General features: G+C 48.3%; 1 protein-coding gene across 5 annotated transcripts in view; it reads left to right on the top strand.

Moving 5' to 3' along the window:
• The first annotated feature begins 428 nt into the window (after positions 1 to 428).
• The window catches only part of RNF213 (ring finger protein 213), a 55,047-nt gene continuing 34,051 nt past the window's right edge, over positions 429 to 21,424 (top strand). For 4 of the 5 annotated variants that reach the window (XR_008729856.1, XR_008729864.1, XM_055696473.1 and 1 more), the window contains exons 1-22: positions 3,051 to 3,156; positions 5,595 to 5,923; positions 6,453 to 7,139; positions 7,781 to 7,950; positions 8,669 to 8,827; positions 9,103 to 9,296; positions 9,509 to 9,789; positions 10,956 to 11,227; positions 12,286 to 12,474; positions 13,004 to 13,202; positions 13,903 to 13,958; positions 14,249 to 14,402; positions 14,895 to 15,050; positions 15,695 to 15,793; positions 16,604 to 16,726; positions 17,111 to 17,291; positions 17,900 to 18,073; positions 18,354 to 18,512; positions 18,802 to 19,397; positions 19,691 to 19,856; positions 20,486 to 20,703; positions 21,268 to 21,408. Coding sequence is in view for 3 of the 5 variants with exons in the window: in XM_055696473.1 (XP_055552448.1) it covers positions 3,066 to 3,156; positions 5,595 to 5,923; positions 6,453 to 7,139; positions 7,781 to 7,950; positions 8,669 to 8,827; positions 9,103 to 9,296; positions 9,509 to 9,789; positions 10,956 to 11,227; positions 12,286 to 12,474; positions 13,004 to 13,202; positions 13,903 to 13,958; positions 14,249 to 14,402; positions 14,895 to 15,050; positions 15,695 to 15,793; positions 16,604 to 16,726; positions 17,111 to 17,291; positions 17,900 to 18,073; positions 18,354 to 18,512; positions 18,802 to 19,397; positions 19,691 to 19,856; positions 20,486 to 20,703; positions 21,268 to 21,408 (4,794 nt within the window). In the remaining 2 variants the exon portion in view is untranslated. Of the gene's footprint in view, positions 760 to 3,050; positions 3,157 to 5,594; positions 5,924 to 6,452; positions 7,140 to 7,780; positions 7,951 to 8,668; positions 8,828 to 9,102; positions 9,297 to 9,508; positions 9,790 to 10,955; positions 11,228 to 12,285; positions 12,475 to 13,003; positions 13,203 to 13,902; positions 13,959 to 14,248; positions 14,403 to 14,894; positions 15,051 to 15,694; positions 15,794 to 16,603; positions 16,727 to 17,110; positions 17,292 to 17,899; positions 18,074 to 18,353; positions 18,513 to 18,801; positions 19,398 to 19,690; positions 19,857 to 20,485; positions 20,704 to 21,267; positions 21,409 to 21,424 lie in introns of those variants that run through there. The other variant, XM_055696481.1, reaches the window with a different exon arrangement.

The following is a 21,424-nucleotide window of genomic DNA, read 5'->3' as shown; positions in this document are numbered from 1 at the left end:
CACTCATTGGGTGGGGCTGGGGTCTCCTCCTGGGGGTGCAGCCCCTTGCCTACTCCTTGCCAGGTACCCCAGGGGACAGGCACCGTGACACCAGCTTGTGCCCGCCTTGCTGTGACATGGGTGCAAAAGGCAGCGCTGGCAGGCAGCGGGGCTGGGAGGGGCAGGTGGTGGGAGAAAGCATCTTTCCTGAATTGGCTGACACCCCGTTGGGGAGGGTATAATAAGGCAGTAATTGGAAATGAATCAGTGTGATCTCTGCCTTCCTTGAGGGAAAGCTTTTTCGTTTTGTGTGGGAAGGAAAAATTAAACTCCTAATTTCTGGGCTCTGCTGAGCAAACCAAGGAATAGAAACCGAAACTAAGCTGGGGCTGCCCTGTGGCTCAGGGCCTGAAGGCAGGCTCGGGCACAGCTCCTCCTGCTAAAGCTGTCGCAGGTTTTGCAGGAGTTCAGAGGTGCCCGGGGGCCACAGAGCTCCGGGGCCAGTAGCCGCTGCCGCTGGAAGCTGTGGGAGTGTTTGTTTCTGCAGCGGAGCAGCGCTGGGCGGCGAGTTCTTGCTGCACCGGCAGCGGATAAACATTTGCAGAGCGGGAAGGGCACCGGCGCCCTCTTTTCCTGTCCCCTCCAGCCATGTCGCCGCACAAGGAGTGACCAGGGCCGAGGTGGAGCAGATGTGACCCGCGTCTTTCCACGCCGCGTGAAGAGCAGCCCTGGCTGCCCGAGCTGGTGCTGAGAGCCGGAGCTCGGCAGGAGGGGGCTCAGGTAAGCCCTTGCCCTGGGATGCTGGGAGAAGCGAGAGTAGGAAAAGCAAAGGGTATGGGGGCAAAAAGGGCTGGTCGCGTGTAAATAGCATGCATGCTTGAACCCGTGTGTGCAGGTGAGTGTGGAAGCACTAGCGAAGATTGGGGCTGCAGGGAGCCCATCTTCTGCTCAGTCCCGGTTGGATCTGGGGACAGGGTGACAGCTGTGTCCCCATCTCTGGCTGTGGCATCCAGCAGGATGTTTTCCACTAATGCACTTGCCATCCCCACGGCTGCTGGCAGGCCCTGTCCTGCATCCCTGCACCTGGGGGGGCAACGGGAGAGACAGGTGCCCCACGCCCACCCCGGTCACAGCCCCGCTCCCGCAGCCGGACGGCCTGTTTATGGCCGTTTGCTGCCCGTGCTACCGCAGCACCTCAGAGACCCGACGGGAAGAAGAAATAACCGGGACCAAGAAGCAATTACAGGCGGCCTGCGGGACGCTGCCCGGCAGGCGGCAGGGGGTTGGGTCGGTGCCTCCCCAGCCCAAAGCCGAACGCAGCGGGGCTGGGCCGGCGCTCTGGGGACTCCTGAACCGGGGCTCAGCAGGGCCAGGGGGAGCTGCGCCCCAGCCCATCCCCACAGGGACTGCCCCGCCGGCCCTGGGCAGCTGGAGCGGGTGGTGGGCGCCCAGCTCTGGGCTGGCAGCAGCCCCCCGGAGGGGTGATGGCGCCCCCAAGCCCCCGCAGCGGGCCGGCCCTGGGGGGCCCGTGGGGCACCCCGGGGAGAGCCGAGCACCCGCCGCCTCCCGCCGGAGCAGCCCTTTGCTGCGCCTCCCCGGTGCCCGGGAGGATGCTCGGTGGTCCGGGCCGCTCCCGGTCACCGCTGCCGGCTAGGCCCTCGGCGGGGGCGGACACGGGACCCCCGCCCGGTTCCGGCCGCCGCGGCGGGGCGGGCCCCGGTGAGAGGGGCCGGGCCGGGGGGCGGGCCCGGGTGGCGGCGGTGACGTCCCAGAAACGAAACTCGGCGGCTCCGCGGAAAAGCGAAACTTCACTCGCCGGGAGGCGGCGGCTCAGCTTGGTGGAGCGGCTGCTGCAGGTGCCGGTCCCCGCTCCGGCCCCCGCCCCGACGGTGAGTTGCGTTGTCTTGGCAGGTAGCGGGCCAGGCCGAGCGGCGGTCCGCGGCACCGGGCCTGGGTTTGCGGAGGGCTCCGGTGCGGGCGGCGCTGTGCGGGGGGCTCCCGCCGGGCCCGGGGGGGGCGGTGCGCTGCGGGCTCCGGGCCCCGCTGCAGCCTCCCGGTGCACCCCGACCCTTTCGTGCGCCCCGACCCTCCGGTGCGCCTCGAGCTCCCCGGTGACCTCCGACCCTCCAGTGCACCCCGACCCCGCGGAGCGCCGGACTCTCCGGTGAGCCATAAGCTCCCCGGTGATCCCCGACCGCCTGGCGAGCCTCGACCTCGCGGTGCTGCCAGGCCCTCCGATGCGCCTCGAGCTCGCCGGTAACCACCGACGCGCCGGTGCGTCCGGCTGTCTCCTGAGCACTCTCCTCTTCCTCTGGCCTCCCCGTTCACCCGGGACACCCCTAACACCTTCCTGACCCCGGTCCGGCCCGCAGTGCCTCCCAGTGCCCCCGGCCCCCAGCGCGGGCTGGGGGCTGGGAGCCGCGGGCAGCTCCGCCCCCGCCCCTCCCCTAACGGGCTTCATTTGCTTTCCGTCGCCCCTTCGCCACGCCATTGGCTTAGCCACCCGGTTCATTTGCATATACGCCCGGGAGGCGGTGGGGGTTGGTCCTTCGCCGTGAACGAGCGGCATCTCATTTGCATATATAGGCTCCGCCCAAGGGTCAGTCCCGCCTCCGCCACGGGCGGTGCAGGTGAGGGCGGGGCTGCGGGCCCCGGGGGGACCGGACGCGGCCCCCGCCTGCCTGGAAGCAGCGGCGCCCTGCGGGCGTCCCGGGGGCGGGGAGCGGGGCCGACCCGGAGGCATTACGTGAGGCCTCACGTGAGGCCTCCCGCGTCCAGGCCCGCTGGGTCGCTCTGCCCCGGTGCGTTCCCAGCTGTGTTTAATTGTAGAGAGGGCTTGGCGCGGGGCGGTTGGGGCTGGCCTTACCGATTTTGTACAAGTGCTGGCGGTGTCCCCGCGGCAGGTGGGCCGGTGCCGCTGAAGGGAGCGGCCGTTGGCTTGCCCGCGGGGTGGCTCCCGAAAATAAGAGAGAGGCTGGGCGGAGGGTTCTGTGACAAGGAGTTTGTTCCCGCACGTTAATGCCTGCGTGTGTCTCTGCCCCAATCCCTGTCTCTCCCTCTGTGGCTCCGGAAGGCTCGTGGCTGGGATGAGGTGCCAGCGGTGTCACGCCGGGCCCGGGGGCGGCTTCCCCGGCTCCCGCAGCCAATGCCGGGCCCAGCCGGCCGCCGGGGCCTCAGGCACGGGGGGGCTGGTGGGCATGGCGGGGGGCTGGTTGGGGCACCTGGCCGGAGGCAGCGGGCAGGCACTGGTGCTTATGTAGCTCTGGCCAGGTGTCGTGGTTTAATGGGGAAAATGAACTCTGACCCCAGCTGAAACCAGGCAGCGGGTGGCTGGAGCTGCTCTCCTCTCCAGCATCCCTGGCGCTGCTGGCCGGAGATGGAGTTTTCCTCGCTTTGCAGTGGCTGGCGGGGGATGGAGTGTGGAGCGAGTCAGTCGCTGATGCCTCCTACACATTCTCCATGCTCAAATCTCCAGTGTGGAACTAGTTTCTGTTTTGGCAATGAACTGATGCCGTTTTTATGGAACGCTGTATTACAAAGGCTGATCTAGGCCCTCTTGAACCAGAACTCCCTGTCTTAAGCTCGTTGTTAGGTTTAGAGTTCACTCCTTGAATTTCTGTTTGCCAACACGTTAATCCTGCCCCTACAAACAGTTAACAGAATCAAGTACACAATTAACGCAGTTACACTGGGGGAAATATTTCCTAATCCTGTATTTGCTTAAACAGAGAATGACCGGGGCCACTAGCGTTGCTTTTGGTTTGTTGATATGAAGCAGTAGGATCCTAAAATAGTACACTACGTCAGAACAAGGCTGCTGTAGTCCTGACAAGATCAGTTCTTAGCAAATCCTTCTGCAACCTGGAATGGCAAGGTAACAAATGCAAGATCTCCAGCTCTTAAATGCTGTAGGCAAAACAGCCAAAGCATCTGTTTTTGGTGGTCTGAAAGTTTCGTCCCTGCTTCTGCCAATGATTAAAGTTGGTGGAAGTTGTAGCATTTTGCCAGGTAGATGTGCAGGCTGTCTGGGGGCCCAGGAAGCTTCACTATGTAAATATGTGCAGGTCAGGTCCTGTCAACAGAGTGCCTGAGGAGCAGGGAAGAGCTCAGGAAAGAGTTTAAAGTCTTCAGAGAATGGTGTGCTGGAAAATTGGATGTGAAACAATATTGTGAAGGGTGCCTGTTTCAGGTATGAAACAACCCACTCTCATTAAGCACAGTGCAGCCTTTGGACTGTAATATGCAAAGGAGCTGTGAGCTACCTTCACTGTGATTTTTGTGCTCCTGCTCCCAGAAATACACAGAGGAAATCAATGTCTCTTGGTGTTGGTTGATCTTCACTCAAAGAGGTTAAAAGCTTTTGCTCTCAAAATTGGGGTAGAGGCAGTGCTGAAGAGCCTGCGAAAGAGGTCTGCACAAGGTAGAGATCTGCTCTGACGTCCGACTTGGATCTGAGCTGCCATTTCACAAGTTTTAAGGACTGGATAAAACTGTTGAAGATAAAAAGGGAGTTTCACATGCCTCCATGGACGTGACACTCAGCTGCATGGTAGAGGTCACACAACCAGTCCAGAAGGCTGTGAAAATGCCAGTGTCCTGTCACTGCACGTCTAGGAGGTGGTTGAGCACTTTGACAGGTAGCTGTGGTTCCCAGTGCCTGCTGCTTTGGCCAGTAGCATGTTAGCTGGAGGTAGGATGGGCATAGATTGGTACCTCAATACAGTGGTTTCTTTTAATAATTCTTCTACAGACTTCAGGGGCCCTGGAGAGGAAGGAGGGATGTGCTAGGGAAGGATGGTGTCATTGCTAGTGGTGGCTATTGAACAGCGCTCCTGTGTGGTGTTTATGTCCTGGTTTTGGCTAGGATAGAGTTATCTTTCTTCCCAGTAGCTGGTACAGTGCTGTGTTTTGGATTTAAGATGAGAATAATGTTGATAACACACTGATGTTCTAGTTGTTGCTGTTTATGACAAGTCAAGGACTTTTCAGCTTCTCACGCTGCCCTGCCAGCGAGGAGGCTGGGGGGCACAAGAAGCTGGGAGGGGACACAGCCAGGACAGCTGACCCAAAGTGGCCAAAGGGATATTTCCCTACCGTATGATGTCACGCTGAACAAAAAAGCAAGGGAGGGTGGCCGGGGGTGGTGGCCTGCTGCTTGGGGACTGGCTGGGCACCGGTCAGTGGGTGGTGAGCAGTTGCATTGTGCACCACTTGTTTTGTATATTCTTTTATCATTATTATAATTTTCCTTTCCTTTCCTGTCCTATTAAACTGCCTTTATCTCAACCCATGAGTTTTACCTTTTTTCCCCAATTCTGTCCCCCATTCAGGGGCTTTGAGCAACCTGGTCTAGTGGAAAGTGTCTCTTCCCATGGCAGTGGGGTGGGGATGGAACTAAGTGATATGTAAGGTCCCTTCCAACCCAAACCATTCTGTGATCCCACTCGGGTGGAGGGAGTGCAGGGCTGAGTGTTGTTTAGCTGCCTGCTGTGTTAAACCACAACAGTTCGATTGAAATGTGTAGTCATCAGCAGACCCTGCTTGCTCACCGCCAGCTGAGAACTATTTTCTTTCCTGACTCTCCAGTTTAACAATGAACCTTGCCTCTGTTGCAGAAAGAGAGGTGAAGCTCTCTCCAGTCCCCGATACAGGAGCAGAGCCTGGAGGAGAGGTGAAGGGAGAAGTTGCCGACGGGCATTCTCCCACTGCTGAAACAAAGGAGGTGGAGGGAGGATCGCTGATGGAGAACACAAGAGCTCTGATCAATACCTCAGAGTCCACACCTGACTGCACTGCAGGAGGGCCTCCCTCCTCTACGGAGACACAGGAAGGGTGGGAAGAAGAGGGAGCGTCACTGCTGGAGGATATAACGGCTGCAAGTGATACCTCAGAGACTGCACCTCAGTGCGTGGTTGGTGATTCTTCTGAGAAGTCACTGAAGAGGGTAAGGCTCTTTGTTGGTGTTGAGGAGCAGGAGTAGCTGGTAACCTGTTGCTCTTTTTTTGTAAAGCAATGAGGCTGGGCTGCATTGCCACAAGTCTCTTTGGCCTGCATCTCGATGTTGCTGCCTGTGTTTCCAGGCAAACTGCAGATGTATCTGCTTCCATTAAGTGTTGTGTAGGCAGGCGGCTGATGTGCTGAGTGGTACAGCTCCCCCAGCAGAACCTTTGCTGCATGGAGGGAAATGGTACAGAATTCAGCTCAGTAACTGGTCTGGTCTTGTTAGTGAGCATCAGGCTCAGTGCTGAGAAAGTCTTGAATATTAAAACCAGAATTCTCAAGAGTTTCTTGATCTCAGGAGTTCCGCCTGCTATAGAAGATGGTAGCTGGTCTTGTCCCTTCTCTTCCTGATCATTCTCTGTTAACTCAATGTAGCAGGAAGATGTTGGTACTAGCTGCAATGGAGGAGGTGACAAAGAATTTCTCTTCGACAATGAATAAACAGACATTGTGGTGTTCTTTTTTTTTAATAGAAAAGAAGAAGGAATAGAGCAAAAAAGGGTACTTCCAGCTCCAGGGAGCCCGACTCCCTGCCTCCTCAAAGCACAGCACCAGCTCAAACCACAGCATTGTCTGATACACATGTTATTCCACAAGAGGCACAAACTGTGGGCAGTGAAGTAGACAAACCAGGGGCTGATGTACTTGCTGGTGAGACTGGAAGCACACATGAAAGTGACAGAGCATTGGGTCACTTGGGAAAGGAAGCTGGGAGTCTGGAAGCAATTGCAGAAGGCAGCCACAGCACTGTAGGTGTGATGACCCCACCAAAGCAGAGCAGCACAGACAATGTGGCTGCCCCATCTCCAAGCTCTGCAGCCCCAAAGGAGAAGGTGGAGGGTGGAAGTACCACAGAGTGCAGAGAAGTGGTCAGGAGTAACATGGAAGGGGACAGTCGTGACTGTGACACTGGCCAGCTTCCAGAAACCGGTCCAGATTCCCAGTCCTTGGGTAGCCATAAGAAACTGGCCTCAACAGGGGAGAGAGCAAGCATTTCCTCTGGGTTGTCTCCTGGTACAGGAGCACCTAAAAGCAAGCCTGCAGCTCCTTGTGCTGAGCATCAAAGTCCAGCGAAAAAGACTCCACCTGTGGTCAAAAGCTCACAGGCTAGGAAGAGTGAAGAAGGCTCTAGGCAGAAAGCGAGCTGTTCGACTACCAAGGTAAGCATGTATGCAAACACTCTGGTGAGTATTTGGTTGAGTTGGGAAAAGTTTCCTTAGAACTTGTTTGTGCTGTTAGTAAAGCTGAAGACTACAAGGCTGGAGAAAAATCTGGGAACACTATGACACGGTTTGGGTTTTCTTGAGTTTTGCTCTCCTGCGTGTTCTAGCACTGCTCTTTCACTGAGTGGTTGCTCAGTTACCCCCAGGAGCTGTGACCTTGTCTCCTCTCCAGCCAGCTCTTCCAGGTGTGCTCTTCAGTGAGCTCTTGGATCTCCTCTGAGGAAATCTTCATGCTTTGCAGGTGTTTGTGCTCCACTTAGGGACGGGCCTGTTAAGCTGTAAATTGCTGTTGGTTATCTTTCACTTTCTTTATGCCCCATCCTCTGGGGACCTATGGCTTGTTGGCCTGACTTCTTGCCAATGTATGTGGGCTGTGTTCCTCTTGGAATCATGCAACATTTTTCTTAACCAGTAGCTTTCCTCAGTGGGGAATTAGCATTTCCAGAAGTATGAAGCTAGTTGATATGTTGTGATTTCTGGGTGTCCCCACCCATCTGAAGCAATGTTGGATATTTCTGTGGATTATGTGCTTCCAGGGCCTCCTGTTTAATTGGGTATTGCCCATCTTCCTGTTGCAGAATGAAGACACAAAGGAGAAAAAGACCACCCCAGGTGAAGTCACTGAGAAGGCAAGTCAGACCAAAGGACCTAAGGCTGCTAGAAAGGTCAATGCCTCGGCTGTAACAGACAGTTGCAAGGAGAAAAAGCAACAAAGGAACCAGCAACCTGTGGATAAGGTTATAGAAAGGTCAGAACACCCCTACTGCTACCCAGCATTCTTCACTTACAGGATTTGATGTGAGAAGGACTAGAGAAGTCCAGACTGAGGCAGGGGAGGGACTGAAGTATGAAGATTGGTCTGTATGTATCTTGGATATGTGGAAGTAGAATTGCCTTAAAACTGAGACTACTGCTCGTGCCAAAGAGAGGCAATGTTTGATTGGGAGTTGTAGCACAGGTCATGTACTGGGTAACGTGGTACACTTGGTACTTGAACCTTTTTGGGTATGTGATGATTAAAAAAAAAAAGATAGCCCTTTTATTTCTTATTCTTACAAGCAACATGTGCTTCACACATGCAGCTCTTCAAATTAATGGTGTGAAGTGCTATTTTGATTAGTATAACTTGTTTTGCTTAATCTGTATGTGCTGGGAGAGGTATAAAGTGTAGCTGTTTCAGGTGACTGCTGGGTGAGGTATTTCTGTGGGCTCACCAATGCAGTGACCCAGATACATGTGGCCAGAGCATTTCATGCTGCCTTTAGGAATTCATTTTTCCTTTTTGCACTAGGCTTTACGCCAGGCTTGCTCTGTAGCATCAGTTTGAGTGAGCTGTTGACAGAGCTTATGGGTCTTGTATCCAGTAAGCTAGTGGCTCAAATCTTATTTGTTGTTTATAATGATTTGTGCAATTAAAAAGTAAAAATTGTAATTCTTCTTATTTTCCTTCTAATTATTTCCTGTAGTCCTGTGAGCCGAAGTGAAGGTGTTACAGTATATTTCCATGCCATATTATCCAAAGACTTCAAACTAAACCCAGAGATTCATAAAGTGTTCATCAGGGGTGAAGGCATTTACCCCTACACAGACTGGGAGGATGCTGTTTGTGAGCTGAATTGCACCAAGTACGTACCCTCTTGAGTCACACAGACACACAGGAGTGTTTTGGCTCCTGAGAACAGGATGCAATGTGGTATTTCATCTAATACGTAAGACTGTAGCTATATGCCCATAGGTGCATATTGCTAGAAAGGGTTTTCATAATGGAGATAACTATTCTAAAACTTTCATCATGAAAGAATAATCACCATTCCTGTTACAAAGTGGTGCATAGAAAAGGAGGTGTAGAGATCAGCTGACATGTCGTTTGTCTTCCTTTGCTGTGTTTTGTGTTTCCTAGATGTCTAGAAGAACATGGATACCTCATTGAAGGTGCTGTAACTCTTGCAAAAGTAAATGTGTATAAGCACATTCATTATAAATATTGGGTTACCTGTGGTGAAGGGAGCTACGAATTTATTTACAAGCATTCAGTAGCAAGTAATCCTGTGAATCGCTGCTTATTCATAAGAGGCAACTTGCTCAACAATGGAGGTGAGCTTTTCTGACTGGATCTGCATATTGGGATGATCTCTAACTTCATATGGACTAGCATTGTTATTAGATAGCGCTGTCTGAAGTTGAAAACGTAACGGGTCAGTGGGGTTATTTCTGTGGACAGCTGAGAGAGTGAAGCCATATGCAAATGTGTATGTGTTTGCCAAATGATTGTTTTCCTGTGTTTTCATCTGTGTTGCTTATTCTAGAATGGCATCAGTATGATGATATTGTGTGTGCAAAGCCTTCTGTAATGAAAAACCTCAAGAATATGTTATTTCGTGATGAAAATAAAGGCGTGGTGGATGGGAAGATAATAGCTGCGAATATTATGTTAGAAAGTATCTTCAGCATTCTTGGAACCTGGAGTCCCAACAACCTGAGAAACTGCCTCTTCCAGCTGAGGCAGTTTTGTGTTGTTACAGCAGACCCATGGGTACATGATGGTGTGGAAATGCAATGGACAGAGTTAAACTTTGGCGCGCAGCAGGTAATCTTTCTTCTAACAGGTACCAGAAAACAGATATTGTTACTAAACACACAACTTTCCATTTTGCTGTTGACCTTGTTGGGTTAATTTTGCTTTTCCAGTCAAAAAAAAGTTCAGGTGTGACAGAATGAGCAGGAATCCTTTTTGGGAGAGTGCCCCTGTCTGCCTTGGGAACTTCAGTCACACCTTTGCAATTAGGTGCTGTTCTGAGTATCCCGTGTTGGTCAGCGGCAGAGCTGTGATGTGGTATCTTCTTACTTGAGGGGTTTTGTGTCCAGATATTAATTTTCTAAGCCTGGCCCTTTAGTTCTGCTGCCTGTCACTCTGTTACCAACTTACCTGATCCAGTCTTTGACCCCAAACCTGCCTTTTTTTTTCTTTTTATTTGTTTGAGACAAGCTCCTCCTGGTTCGGTTCTACGCAGTGATGCAGACGGGGCTTCTGGAGTCCCAAGTTTCTTACCTGGTAGAATTATGGAATATGACAGAGTCATGTTGTCTTTGAGTGTTCAGACCGGTGTCAGGGCTGCTTGTTTCTAAGTCTCCCGAGATGGCATGCCGGCCTAGCTTGGCAGAGTCCATGGGTGCTTCAAGTCACTGCTGGTTTTCAGAAGGGTGATTTTTTTTTTTTTTTTTTTTTTTTTTTTTTTTTTTGGTTTCACCAGGCACCACAGTACTATGGACTCCCTGGACATAGTTTCAGAGTAGCTTTTAGGGGCTGTGGGTAAGGACAGAAATCTTTCTTCCTTTGACTCCCAGCCAACCCAGAGTCCACTGGGAAGCTGAAACCTGCTTGTGGCATGTGATGGTGACCTAAGGCAGCCCTGGGTGTCCAACTGCTCAGCTCACTGGCTCCCTTCCTGAGATCTGCCTTGGTCCGTTGACACTCCCCATCTCTGGTGGGCATGGGAAGCTGAAGCACTAGCTGAGTGGTGGGAGCTGGCAGCACAAAGAAGGGGCACCAAGCTGTCACAGGTCCTGGGGTGTTGCTCCTGATGTTCTGGTGGTGGTGTGTGCTTAGATCCTGTTACTGCTGTGGTGCTGCGAGGTGTGCAGGGCTATCAAGTGTCCTTGCTGTAACCAGCAGAAGAAAATGGCTTCAGAAGAAAAAGACTTGTTGGGGAGCTAATGTTGTCGTTGGTTTGTTTCTTCCCTTCTTTATCCTAGGTGAATGACTTACTGCTAAAGTATATGAAGAAAATTGCTCTTCCTTTCCTTGCACCAGAAGGTGCAAAAGCATCATGGGAGGACCTAGTAATAAAAAGTAAACTAGCTCTGGGGCTCACCATTCTCATAGTAGTTGACTTCTTCATGCTTCCAGCATCTAAAAGCGATCTGGTTGACCTGTGTAGCCTCTTGTGCTTGGATAATAAGGTGTCACAACAAGCCATACTGGATGAGATTAATGATATAGAAAAGGCTTTTGCAGGACTTGCTAGGTATGTATGTTACTGGAGCACTTATAAGGTAACTAGCTGGGCTGGTTTTGCTGCAGGTATAGCACCCTGTGATAAAACAATAAGGAATTCAGCGCTCTAGTGTCAGAGAATTGGAAAAAAAACAGATTTGAAGGTACCATTGGAGGTGTCCGTTCCAACGTCCAGCTCAAAGCGGGGCTAATATCTGGGCAAGGTTGCAGTGGAGTTCTAAAAAACTCCAGGGATGAGAACTGCACAACCTGCCTGGGGCTCTCTTACAGTCACATACCTTTCTCTCTGTGAAAAATATTTTCCTTTTGTCCAAACAGGATTTCCCTTACTGCAACTTGTCTCTGTTGCCAGAGTAGCAGATTGAGTTAAAACTATTCGGGTTTTATTTATATATTAAAATCTTATTTGTTATCCCTTTTCTGTCAAGCAGTTTCTAGCTTCTTACATGTTTACTGTTCATACTTACAAACTCCAGGAGTCGGGATCGTCATGTGTTTACTCATTTAAATTTAAATGCCATATTTGGATTCTTCTTGTCTCTCGACATGCATCATTACACATTTTCTGTTGTTTTTTTCCTCAGAGTGCCTACTTATTAAACAGTTAGAAAACAATCTATTTGGCACTCAATTTTCTAGTTCTTCATTTGCACAGCTGCAGCTATGAAATTTCCTTTTGGAGACCTTTTTTAGTACTTCAGCCCAGCCAAGGAGGCAGAGAATTGTCTCTAGAACGGGTGACTCTGCCCGGGTGTCACCCAGTCCCTGGCTGAGCTGGGGCAGCTCACTGGGAAACTAGATAAGAGTATTGGCACTTCCTAGTGCTATATTAGTAGGGTTTGTGTGGGGAGATTTGGGTGAGATTACAGCTTTGAATCTTAAACTTTTACCATATATACACTTCAATAGAGATAAGATTGAGCTAAAATACCAGACGTTATGTGAAGGTACACAGCAAGATTGAGATGTATCCTTCCCTGCTGCAGGACACTTGAGTCCTGGAAAAAGCTGTTTTTTTACTCTGTGTGTATGTGTTGGTATCTTTAACATTTTTTTATTTTTTTTTAGTTTGAAGGTTCACCTGACAAACTTGTGCCAGAGATGCATTGATGAGCAAGTGGAGCAGTGGGTGTGGATTCTTCCTCTTCTGCATTTCCTTGCTGCTCCTTCGCAGCATAACTACTTGCCAATGGAAGAAGATACCTGGGCGAGGCTGGAAGGGCTTCCATTTGCTGAAACAAGGAAGAAGCAAGATACGTGAGTTTTCCAGGATTACTAATTATATCCAGTGCCTTAACACTGCAGTTGGCGGTGATCACCTTACTTTATCTATTTTTTTTTTTTTTTCTCCCTTGTTTTTAAGAAGTAAGAAACATAGCATGTTGATGGTGGGTATTTGGGATACATGAACACATGCATACTGGTTATTCAGAGATTGTAGTGTGTAGCAAAGCTGTGCAATGTATTTCCTTTCAGACACAAACAGCCCTTGATCCTGCAAGCTGTGGAGCAGCTTGCGTGGTTGGTGATGCCGGTATGTTAAAGCAGGTCATGAGAGATGCATTGTGCAGAATCTGAGCAAGACCTGGAGTTTATTTTCCTTGAGTGCTTCTGCTTAGTAGTTTGACACTGCTTCTGTGATCACTGAGTCTCGAGGTCTTCTACTGATCTTCAGCTGTAAATGAACAAAGCACAGAAGTGAGAACAAGAATACTCTGTCAGCTGAACAAACTCTTAGCCTTTTGTACCTTGAAAATGTGAAGATTTTGTTTTGTCTTCCCTCCAGGGGGACCCTACTGCAACTAATGAAAGAAAAGAAGTACTTGATGGAGCTTGATAAGACTCTGGTCAAGTCCTGGATCTCTGTGCTGCCCCTGGAGAGCCTGGCTGAATTTATAGAAGAGTTCTCCAGTGATTTGTTAGTTATTCTTCAAGGTGTTTCTTACAGATTAGAGAATGCTGACCTTTTCTGCAACAGTTCTAAGGTTTGTCTTCTGGAAGCTTTACCCAGCTGCGGTATAAAGGCTGAAACTGGGCTGTAGCATACCTTTTAGCAGGACTGACTGTCACTGGAGGGAACGTGGTTGGTAGCAGGTTGGAGCACAAAGAGCTTCAAATTTAGCTAAAAGCAAAACCAGTTGCCCTGAAGTAGGAGACTCCTAAGAGGAGATGAGATAGTGCATCTGTAGCAAGAAACTTTGTTGATGTTGGTGAGAGAAGGGTCTGCTTATCTGGCTTTGCTCTTAGTCAGTGATGGCCAGTACTTTAACCCTGAGATCCTCAGGTGGCTGCCTGAAACTGTTTTTGCACAGTTCTTGGAGGTATGGGCAAGGTGCTGCTGGTTTGAGAGATTTTCCCGCCTGTTGTGAAAACACTTGTATTTGTGTGAGGACAACAGGAACTGGACATTACAACTAATAATAATAAATTTTAAACCCTTAGATTGTAAGAAGTGCAGGTTTTGTTTGTACAAATAATAGCCACCTATATGTTGACTCTGACATCCAGTAAATAATTTTTGCAATTTTATGGTGTATTTATAAAAGCGTTGGAGAATGTATGGAAGAATAGCGAATTCCCTCTTTCGCAGCATCCCCTCAGCTAATGAGAAACCAGTCTGTAAAATTCCTTCCACAGTTTAATATTTCATTCCATCATTCTTTTAATAATTCTTTCCATTATTAGGTAATAGAGAGTCTTCTAAAGAGACTGCTGCGTACCTTGGATGAGAAACAGGCCAGGTAACTGAAGTGCACTTCTGTGAAAGCATCATCCTTTTTATTTACACTATCCCTGTAGGGGAGGGGTTATATTTCTAGCTTAAATGTATGCATTGGTATCTATATGAATTAGCAAATCTTGTATTTTTATTCCTCTGACAGCAACATTTTTTTAAAAGTCAGCTGAGGGAGAAGGGTGGTTAGTTGCTGTGCTGTATTGAATTTGGTGGGTTTTTTCTTTTCTCTGAACAGAAAAGAAATTCTTCCTCTTTATTCCTTTTTTTAATACTCTATTCCTTTATCCTCTTCAGAGTTCTGGAAGCTCGGTCTTGGCAGTCCTACTTGAACTGCTGCCTCAATCTACACAAGAAGGCCTGCAAGTACACGAAGCTGGGGAAGTGGTTCAGGATTCCTGCCGCTTCTGCCACGATGATTTCGAAGGTTGCCAAACTTCAGCCTACAGAAGTGAGTACCAGAGAAACCATTCATGGGTTGATATGAACAACATATCTAGAAGTATTACAAAAATAGTAAAACAGACTGGTTTTAGATCATACCCATTCTCAGTTTGGAGAACTTAATACTCTAAATTAACTGAGATTGTGGTACTTTCAAGAAGTTGTGAAATCATTTAATGGTTTTGATTCTTCTTACTGACAATAAGGTCAAATGCCTTGGCTGGCTGTCGTGGGTTTTGTTTTATATCTGATTGTTTTTTCCCTTAGACATATGTTGCCTTTACTTCCTGGAATAAGCATTCTTAAGCACAAACTATTTGTAAGCATTGCATTTTCCCAGCCTTCCTCCATCTTTTATTCAAGCAGTAGTGGGTGTCTGTTGGCCATGTTTCTGTTTTGATGCATTTAGGCCTTCTCTCTTAGAAATATTTATTTAAATTAGTTGTACGTTGCTTTCCTGCTTGAATTGTTCTTATTTCTTCTTCTCCTGTGTGTGCAGAAGGTGCCAAGAGATGCTGTGCAGGAAGTTCTAGTGGTAGAAGTATTCAATGAAGCTCTGAGAGAGACTCGAACCTGGTTCAAAAATACTTTAAACCAGAAGTTATTGAAAGAATATGTGGACTATGTGGTGTTCTCATTTTCCTGGGAACCTCGGGTATGTGTCCTTTTCACATGATATGAATAGAAAAAGCATTTTACCATAGCTTAACCATATAGTTTGGAGTTTCATGGCTCTTTGCTGGGAACTGTAGGTGCTGTGGCTGGGTGAGGAATAAGATGGGGACAGGTAGTACAGAGCACTGAGGCTGAGAAGCTGCCTTGTTGGAAACACTATTGGGCTGAAAGACAAAGGGCTGTAATGGGTGCTGCACAGCTCACCTTATTTATCCTCTCTTGGCTGTTCCAAGAGGCACTGCTGGGATGAGGAGCTTCCCCTTGTTGGCATTTAGCTGGAGCTGTGGTCTGGCTCACTCTGTGTGTCCTACTGGCTGTCCTTCAGGCCTTCCAGCAGGCAAAGTGCAGAGCAGCTCCCTACAGTCCGATCCACGCTGCTCCCAGCCCTCCCTGACACGGTTTCCAGCATCAAAGTGGAAGTGGTTCATCCAAACGTCTCCTTTAGCGACTGGGACATTTTGACACTGGGACATTTTGACAACTGGGAGCGCTCTTTTTCCTCTGGATGGAAAAATTTGAAAGGATGGGAGTGGGGGGCCCTCCTCAGCATAGCTCTTGCATTCTGGATTTGAATGTTAAATCTCAGCACTCAGTGTTGTGGGTTTGTCTGCTTCTCACCTGCAGGCCTGGGATGAATTTGTGAAGATCAGCTGTCCAGATGAACAGTTCACCAAGAAGTGGAAGGGGACTTTACTTACAGATCTGAAGAGAAGAATTCAGGAGGTAGGGGGGACGACAGGCAGTGCTAGCGGGCCAGGTTGAGAGCGGAGAGGCAGTCATCCGTGCTGCCTAGAGAATAGCTTCTAGAGCCCTGAATAGGCGCATGAAAACGCTGTAGCTTTGGTCATAAAAATTGCCATTGCTGTTATAAACCATATTTTGGAGGCTCAAAAATTGGACATGGAAATGTACCTGGCTGTGTTCTTGGTGTCAGAGGCTCCAGTAGCCTGCTGGCCTGGCTGTAGTGCTGATCTGTTTCCAGCAGTGAGTGATAGCCTAATGCTTTAAAGGAAATTGCACATTGCAAGCAATTACCATCCATTTAGTTGTAAGATACAGTGGTGTAAAATAAGCACTCGGGGACTTACAGAAGCAAAATTGGTGCTTGTCTCTTTTCATTCATTGTGCAGAAATTGTCATCCAGGCTCCCAAATGTGTAGGTCCCCTCTAAATCGGGCTTGTGGATCATCTTTTCTCCTTTCTACATTAGTTGCAAAATTCTCGAAGGCATTGATTTTCATGGTATAATCAGGAAACAAATATTGTCTGGTGGAAGCTTGGCTTGGAGAGATGCGTATTAAGTAATCACACATTTTAGATGGAAACAGTGAAAAGATTTTCCAGACATTTATTTGTGTTTTGTTTCTCTTCCAGGCCCTGGTAAATGGGCTGGTGCTTGGCTCTACTAGGAAACTTAAATTTTTTTACTTTAGTTCCTTTTTTTGTCTTAATAGCAGCACTCCTTTATGCTTTCAGGAAAAAAACCACTTTGGAAACTTTAAGTTGATAAGAAATTGCCTTTTTGCCCTACAGGAGCTTCCAGTTAACCAAATCTTAGTCTACTGCTGTCAGCACTGCCAATTTACAGAACTTGAGTCTTCCATTGAGTCATGTTTCCGTGATTGTGCCACAGAGGCTGTAACTGCAGCTTGCCAGGTACTGTAATTTCCCCCTCGAGGTAGGAAAAGGAAAAGTCAAATTTTGTGTTGCATGGTATAGGAATGTGCGTTGTGGTTGAAGGAGAGTTGTGCATTGCTCTCATTGCTTGATTTGCTGTGGAATGTTTAAGTTAAACCACGAAAAAAACATTTTGGCAAGAAATCAGGAAATGAGGATGCACTTAAAAGGGTCCGTCAAAAATACTTGTAATGCTTTTGCCATCATGGCTTCTGGCGCCAGTCACATCATACAGCTTTCTTGGAATATGCCTCAGCACTGGAGGTGTGACTTGACATCAGTGCCTGATCCTGAGATGGATGGACACAGTGTAATCCAAAACCCTGATGCATTCTTCCCTGCTGTCTTGTGTGCCTCATGCAGACTCAGATCAATCTCCTCGAGAAGATATCTTCCTACAACGTGGGCCGATTCAGTCAGCTCGTTTCAACCATTATTGTGAAGTCGTGGCCAATCAAGACTGGGCAGTTTGAGGATGATTTTGACAAGATTTTGCACCACGTGCTTACGTGGCCTGACATCAAACATATCTTCAGCTTTAATGGTATGTCTATTAGCTATATTTATAGAAGTCTATAAAAAGCTGTGCTCTGCCTTGCAACTCCCACTTTGCAGAGCAGCAAACAAATACAGAAAAATTGTCCTGCTCTTGTTTTAATCCCCATCTCAAAGCTCAAGTTATTCAGTCTTTGTTTTTGGAGAGGAAAGGCTAAGGAAGAGGGAGCTAGTATTCCTCTTATGCTAATCCACTGCAGCAACTTCAGGACTTGTACTGGATTGCTGAACCTGTAGATCAAGTGGATTTGTGGAATGTAACTTCTTTCTCTGAGAAGTTCTAATAAGTTATTGCTACACAAAAAATGCAAAAGTGTTGGTCGTGTGAATGGATTGGAACTGCTTGTTCCTTCCACAGGTTTTGTGTACGGGCTCTGCATGGGAAGGTTTCTGAATGTGCTCCTGAGATCCTGGCTGTTACTGTTCAGGAAAACATGAGGGGCTGGAGGGTGGTGTGATAAGTTCACAGGCTTTTGGGTAGGGCTTCAAATGGGAAATGGAAGGACTTTGTATCATGACATTGAATAGTTATTGATTCTGTCTATTTTTTGTGAAGCAGGGCTGATCTAGGTTTTACATGCTTTGTTTCTGGAATAGGAACAAACACAAAGCTCCTAGAAGAACTTACGGATGAAGCAAAGAATGTCATGGCCACAGCAGACTCAGTGTTTATGGGTGTCAACAATGACATCCAGAAGGGCTGTATCCTTGTGAAACATCTGGAAGAGATTTTCCAGCATGAGAAGCAGTTCATCTGTATCTGGGAGATAAGTAAGAGCACCCTTCAAAGGTGGCATTGTAGGCTTATGGCATCACTGTAGTGATGGATGGTCTACTGGGTTAACCTACTTCGGTGATCAGTAATGCTGATTAGGTGCTTCAGCAGTTAGCAGTGCTGCCCTTGCCTTTGTCCTTTATACTGAACTCTCAGCTCCTGTTTGTTTGTCTGCATTTCAGTGTGGTGTTTGTGACTCTGAAAATCTAAACCTGAGTTATGGGTGCAGGGGGTGGGAAGTATCTGTCTTGTGATTACACATGAGTTTTCTTTCAGAGCACCAGTGGCTCTTAGGCGAAGACAAAGAACTACTCCAGAGAGAACTGAAAGAATTGCTGCAGAGGAGGCAAGAAGAAGTAACGCTTCTCAAAAAAGAGAAAAAAGCAATCGGAACTTTTCTGAGCATGTGCAGGAAGGTGCAAGCATCTGTGAAAGGTAGTTTTCTGGGGGAGTAATTTGAAAGTAGCAACTCCAGAAAACATAGTTTTCACTAAAGTGACTAGGTTTTGTAAACAGGTTTTATTCTAAACCACAGCAAGGATGAGGAGAGGTGGGGGAAGTAAACCTAGAACATCTGAGGGATCAAGTGAGTGCTTATGCCTCATGTGATATTTGTAAGGGTCCACATGCCCAGCAGCATCTTGCAGCTCGGCAGATTAGATGAAGTAAGCTGGACACAGGCTAGACATCTGATCTGTCTCTGACCTGTCTGTCTGTTTTGAAGTGGATGTAGGTGAAGTAGAATTTCAACACTTGGAAGATCTTAACTCAAAAAGACTAAATACAGTTGTGAACGTGGGAGAGAGACCCCTACAGACCTTCTACAGCTTGAGCCCGAAGCTGAAAGAATTTGCCCAGAAAATGCACTCTTTTAAGGATAGCCTGATCTTCGAGCAGTTCTGGGAGGAAGCAGCACAGAAGGCAGGAGAGGAGTATGAAAATTCAGAAGAGGAGGAGGAGGAAGAGAGAATTGTTTCTGCATTGGACCTTGGTAATGTCTTCAGCAGTCTAATCCACCCTTGCTTTGTGAACTATGAAAAGTTGTATGATGATCTCAGATCTGGAAGTCTCACACTTTCTGCAGTTGATAAAATTTTTCAAGAATTCATAAGTCATCCTGAAGATATCAGAAGTGAACTAAATACTCTGTGTGAGCTTAGACCTGGAGAAGATAGAGATTGGGTTGTTCAGCGATTTCAGCAGATACAGCAATACCATGAAATGCATTTAACTTTTGATGCTGCGAAGATCATTGCCAGTGTCAAAGAGAGTTTAAACCTCTCGGGTGACTTCAGTATCCTGGAGAAGTTGTTGGACATAGTAAGTATCCACTTCAGCTCTGTACTGGCAGGGTGTTGACTAGAAAGCTCAGGTAGATCTGAACCTTTCCACAAGTCTATCCCAGTCTGTCAAGAGCTATTCCCTGTCCCACAATGCTTATTTGAGATAAAAATTAAGTGTTTAAACAAAGTGCTTTTGTGTAATCTTTCTTAAGAGAGGAGATGGTATTCCTCTGTTTGGGGTGTGGCTTTGCAGAGGGCTTTGCTTTCCCCGCTAGAGAATGGATTGTATTCCCATTTTCAGACTGAATGTTTGCACCACTTGCTTTATAGACAGAAAAGCTTGAATCGTACAAGACACAAAAGCTGGATTCAATCAGCCCTGAGCTTATGCAAGCTAAGAGACTGCTGCAGGGGATCACTCTGAACCGTCGTGGGTGTCTGAGAGAGCTGGCTCAGCAGAAGGAGTTTGTCTGCTGGGTCAGAGAAGCGCTGCAAGGTGTGTACTGCTCACCTAGGAATTAGGTAGATAGGTCAGGGATATGGCATTCCTTCTGCCCCCACACAAACTGGCATCCCTTCTAGTACTATCTGCTTTATGCCTTCGCAGCTTCTGGTATTGATGGTTACAAGCATCTCTTATGGGTTTTGGTGTGGGATGTGCTATGAATAGTCCCTTTAAACATGCCTGTGCTGCTGTAGTCTCGTGCAGCGCACAGTAGCTACCCTACCCGATAGCTGGGCTTGGTGTGAAGGGTTGTAACAGCTGCTACTATTCAGCTCAGATTGGTTATTTGAGGGAACAGAAGCCATCCATTTAACAGGATGCCAGCATTCTGATTAGTTGTGTCTGCCCAGCTCAGTTGTCTTACATGCAGACACACACCCCCCTTGCACTGCTCCTGTCCTGGCTGGGTGTTCATGGAATGCGGGGAGAAGGCAGGGCCAAGGATGTCATTCATGTGGATGAATCGCCTAGTAAAGTTGCTGACAGGATGGGTGGAGGGAAGTTGCAGAGGGGGTGCAGTTCAAAGGCATTCCTTCTGCATTTTCTGCAAAAGGTGGTGATGTGGAATTACATTAAAGCCGCCTCATTTGTTGTTCATTCATGTGTTATTTTCATTTAAGATATAAATGAGCTGAAGGTATTTGTAGACTTGGCATCCATCTCTGCTGGGGAGAATGACATGGATGTGGACCGCGTGGCGTGTTTCCATGACAGCGTGCATGGCTACTCTTCCCTGCTCTATGAGCTTAGACAAGATTCGGGGTTTGAGGACTTCATGCACTGCTTGAAGAAGCTGTGGCGAGCCCTGGACAGTGATGAGAGTCTTCCAAAGAAACTGGTGAGTTCTGCTGGACCAGGTCCTCTCTACATCCTCTTGCGTTTCTGCCTTCCAAGAGTGGCTGGAAGATTGCACAGAGCCAGTCACACTTGTGTGGGGACATCACAGCAGCTCTTATTATTAGGAAAAAAAAAAAAAATCATGTTTCTGTGGCACAAAAATTCACCACAGCAACTGCAAGTGGTATAGTATGGATTGCTCCAGATTGCCGCTGAAGCTTTTAAGTGTGACATGGTATAGATTTGCTCTTGCAAGTGTTTGAGTGATGATGCAAAAGAGGGAAGGCGGATGGCTGGGAACTCTGTCTTATTTTTTGCAGCAGGGCACGTTTCTATAGCAAGAGGCATTGAAATGCTGTGGGGCTCTGTTCAGCTTCCTGTGGTGTTGGTAAAGAACAGCTGTGCAGAAGGATCAGGCTGTGGCCAGTAGTCATTCCTTTCTTCTTTCCCCATCCTGAAACTCTTAAGCCAGCCCAAGCTGTTTGTCCTGAACACAGATGGAATCCTGGAAAGAAGTGCCAAGTCAGAGTGATGAGGGCAGTGCCATGTCTTTTTTTCCCCACAGCGTGCTTCAGCTCAACATCTGGAGTGGCTGAAAACAGTGAAAGAGAGCCATGGGTCTGTGGAGCTGTCATCACTGTCACTGGCAGCTGCCATCAACAGCAGAGGAATATATGTTCTCACAGCACCAGCTGATGGCCAAAAGGTGAGGCTGCTTGGCT

The sequence above is a fragment of the Falco cherrug genome, chromosome 1, assembly GCF_023634085.1.
Source record: "Falco cherrug isolate bFalChe1 chromosome 1, bFalChe1.pri, whole genome shotgun sequence".
NCBI classification, from domain to species: Eukaryota; Metazoa; Chordata; class Aves; order Falconiformes; family Falconidae; genus Falco; species Falco cherrug.
Note: the sequence above shows the minus strand (reverse complement) of the source record. Positions and strands in the feature narration are given on the sequence as shown.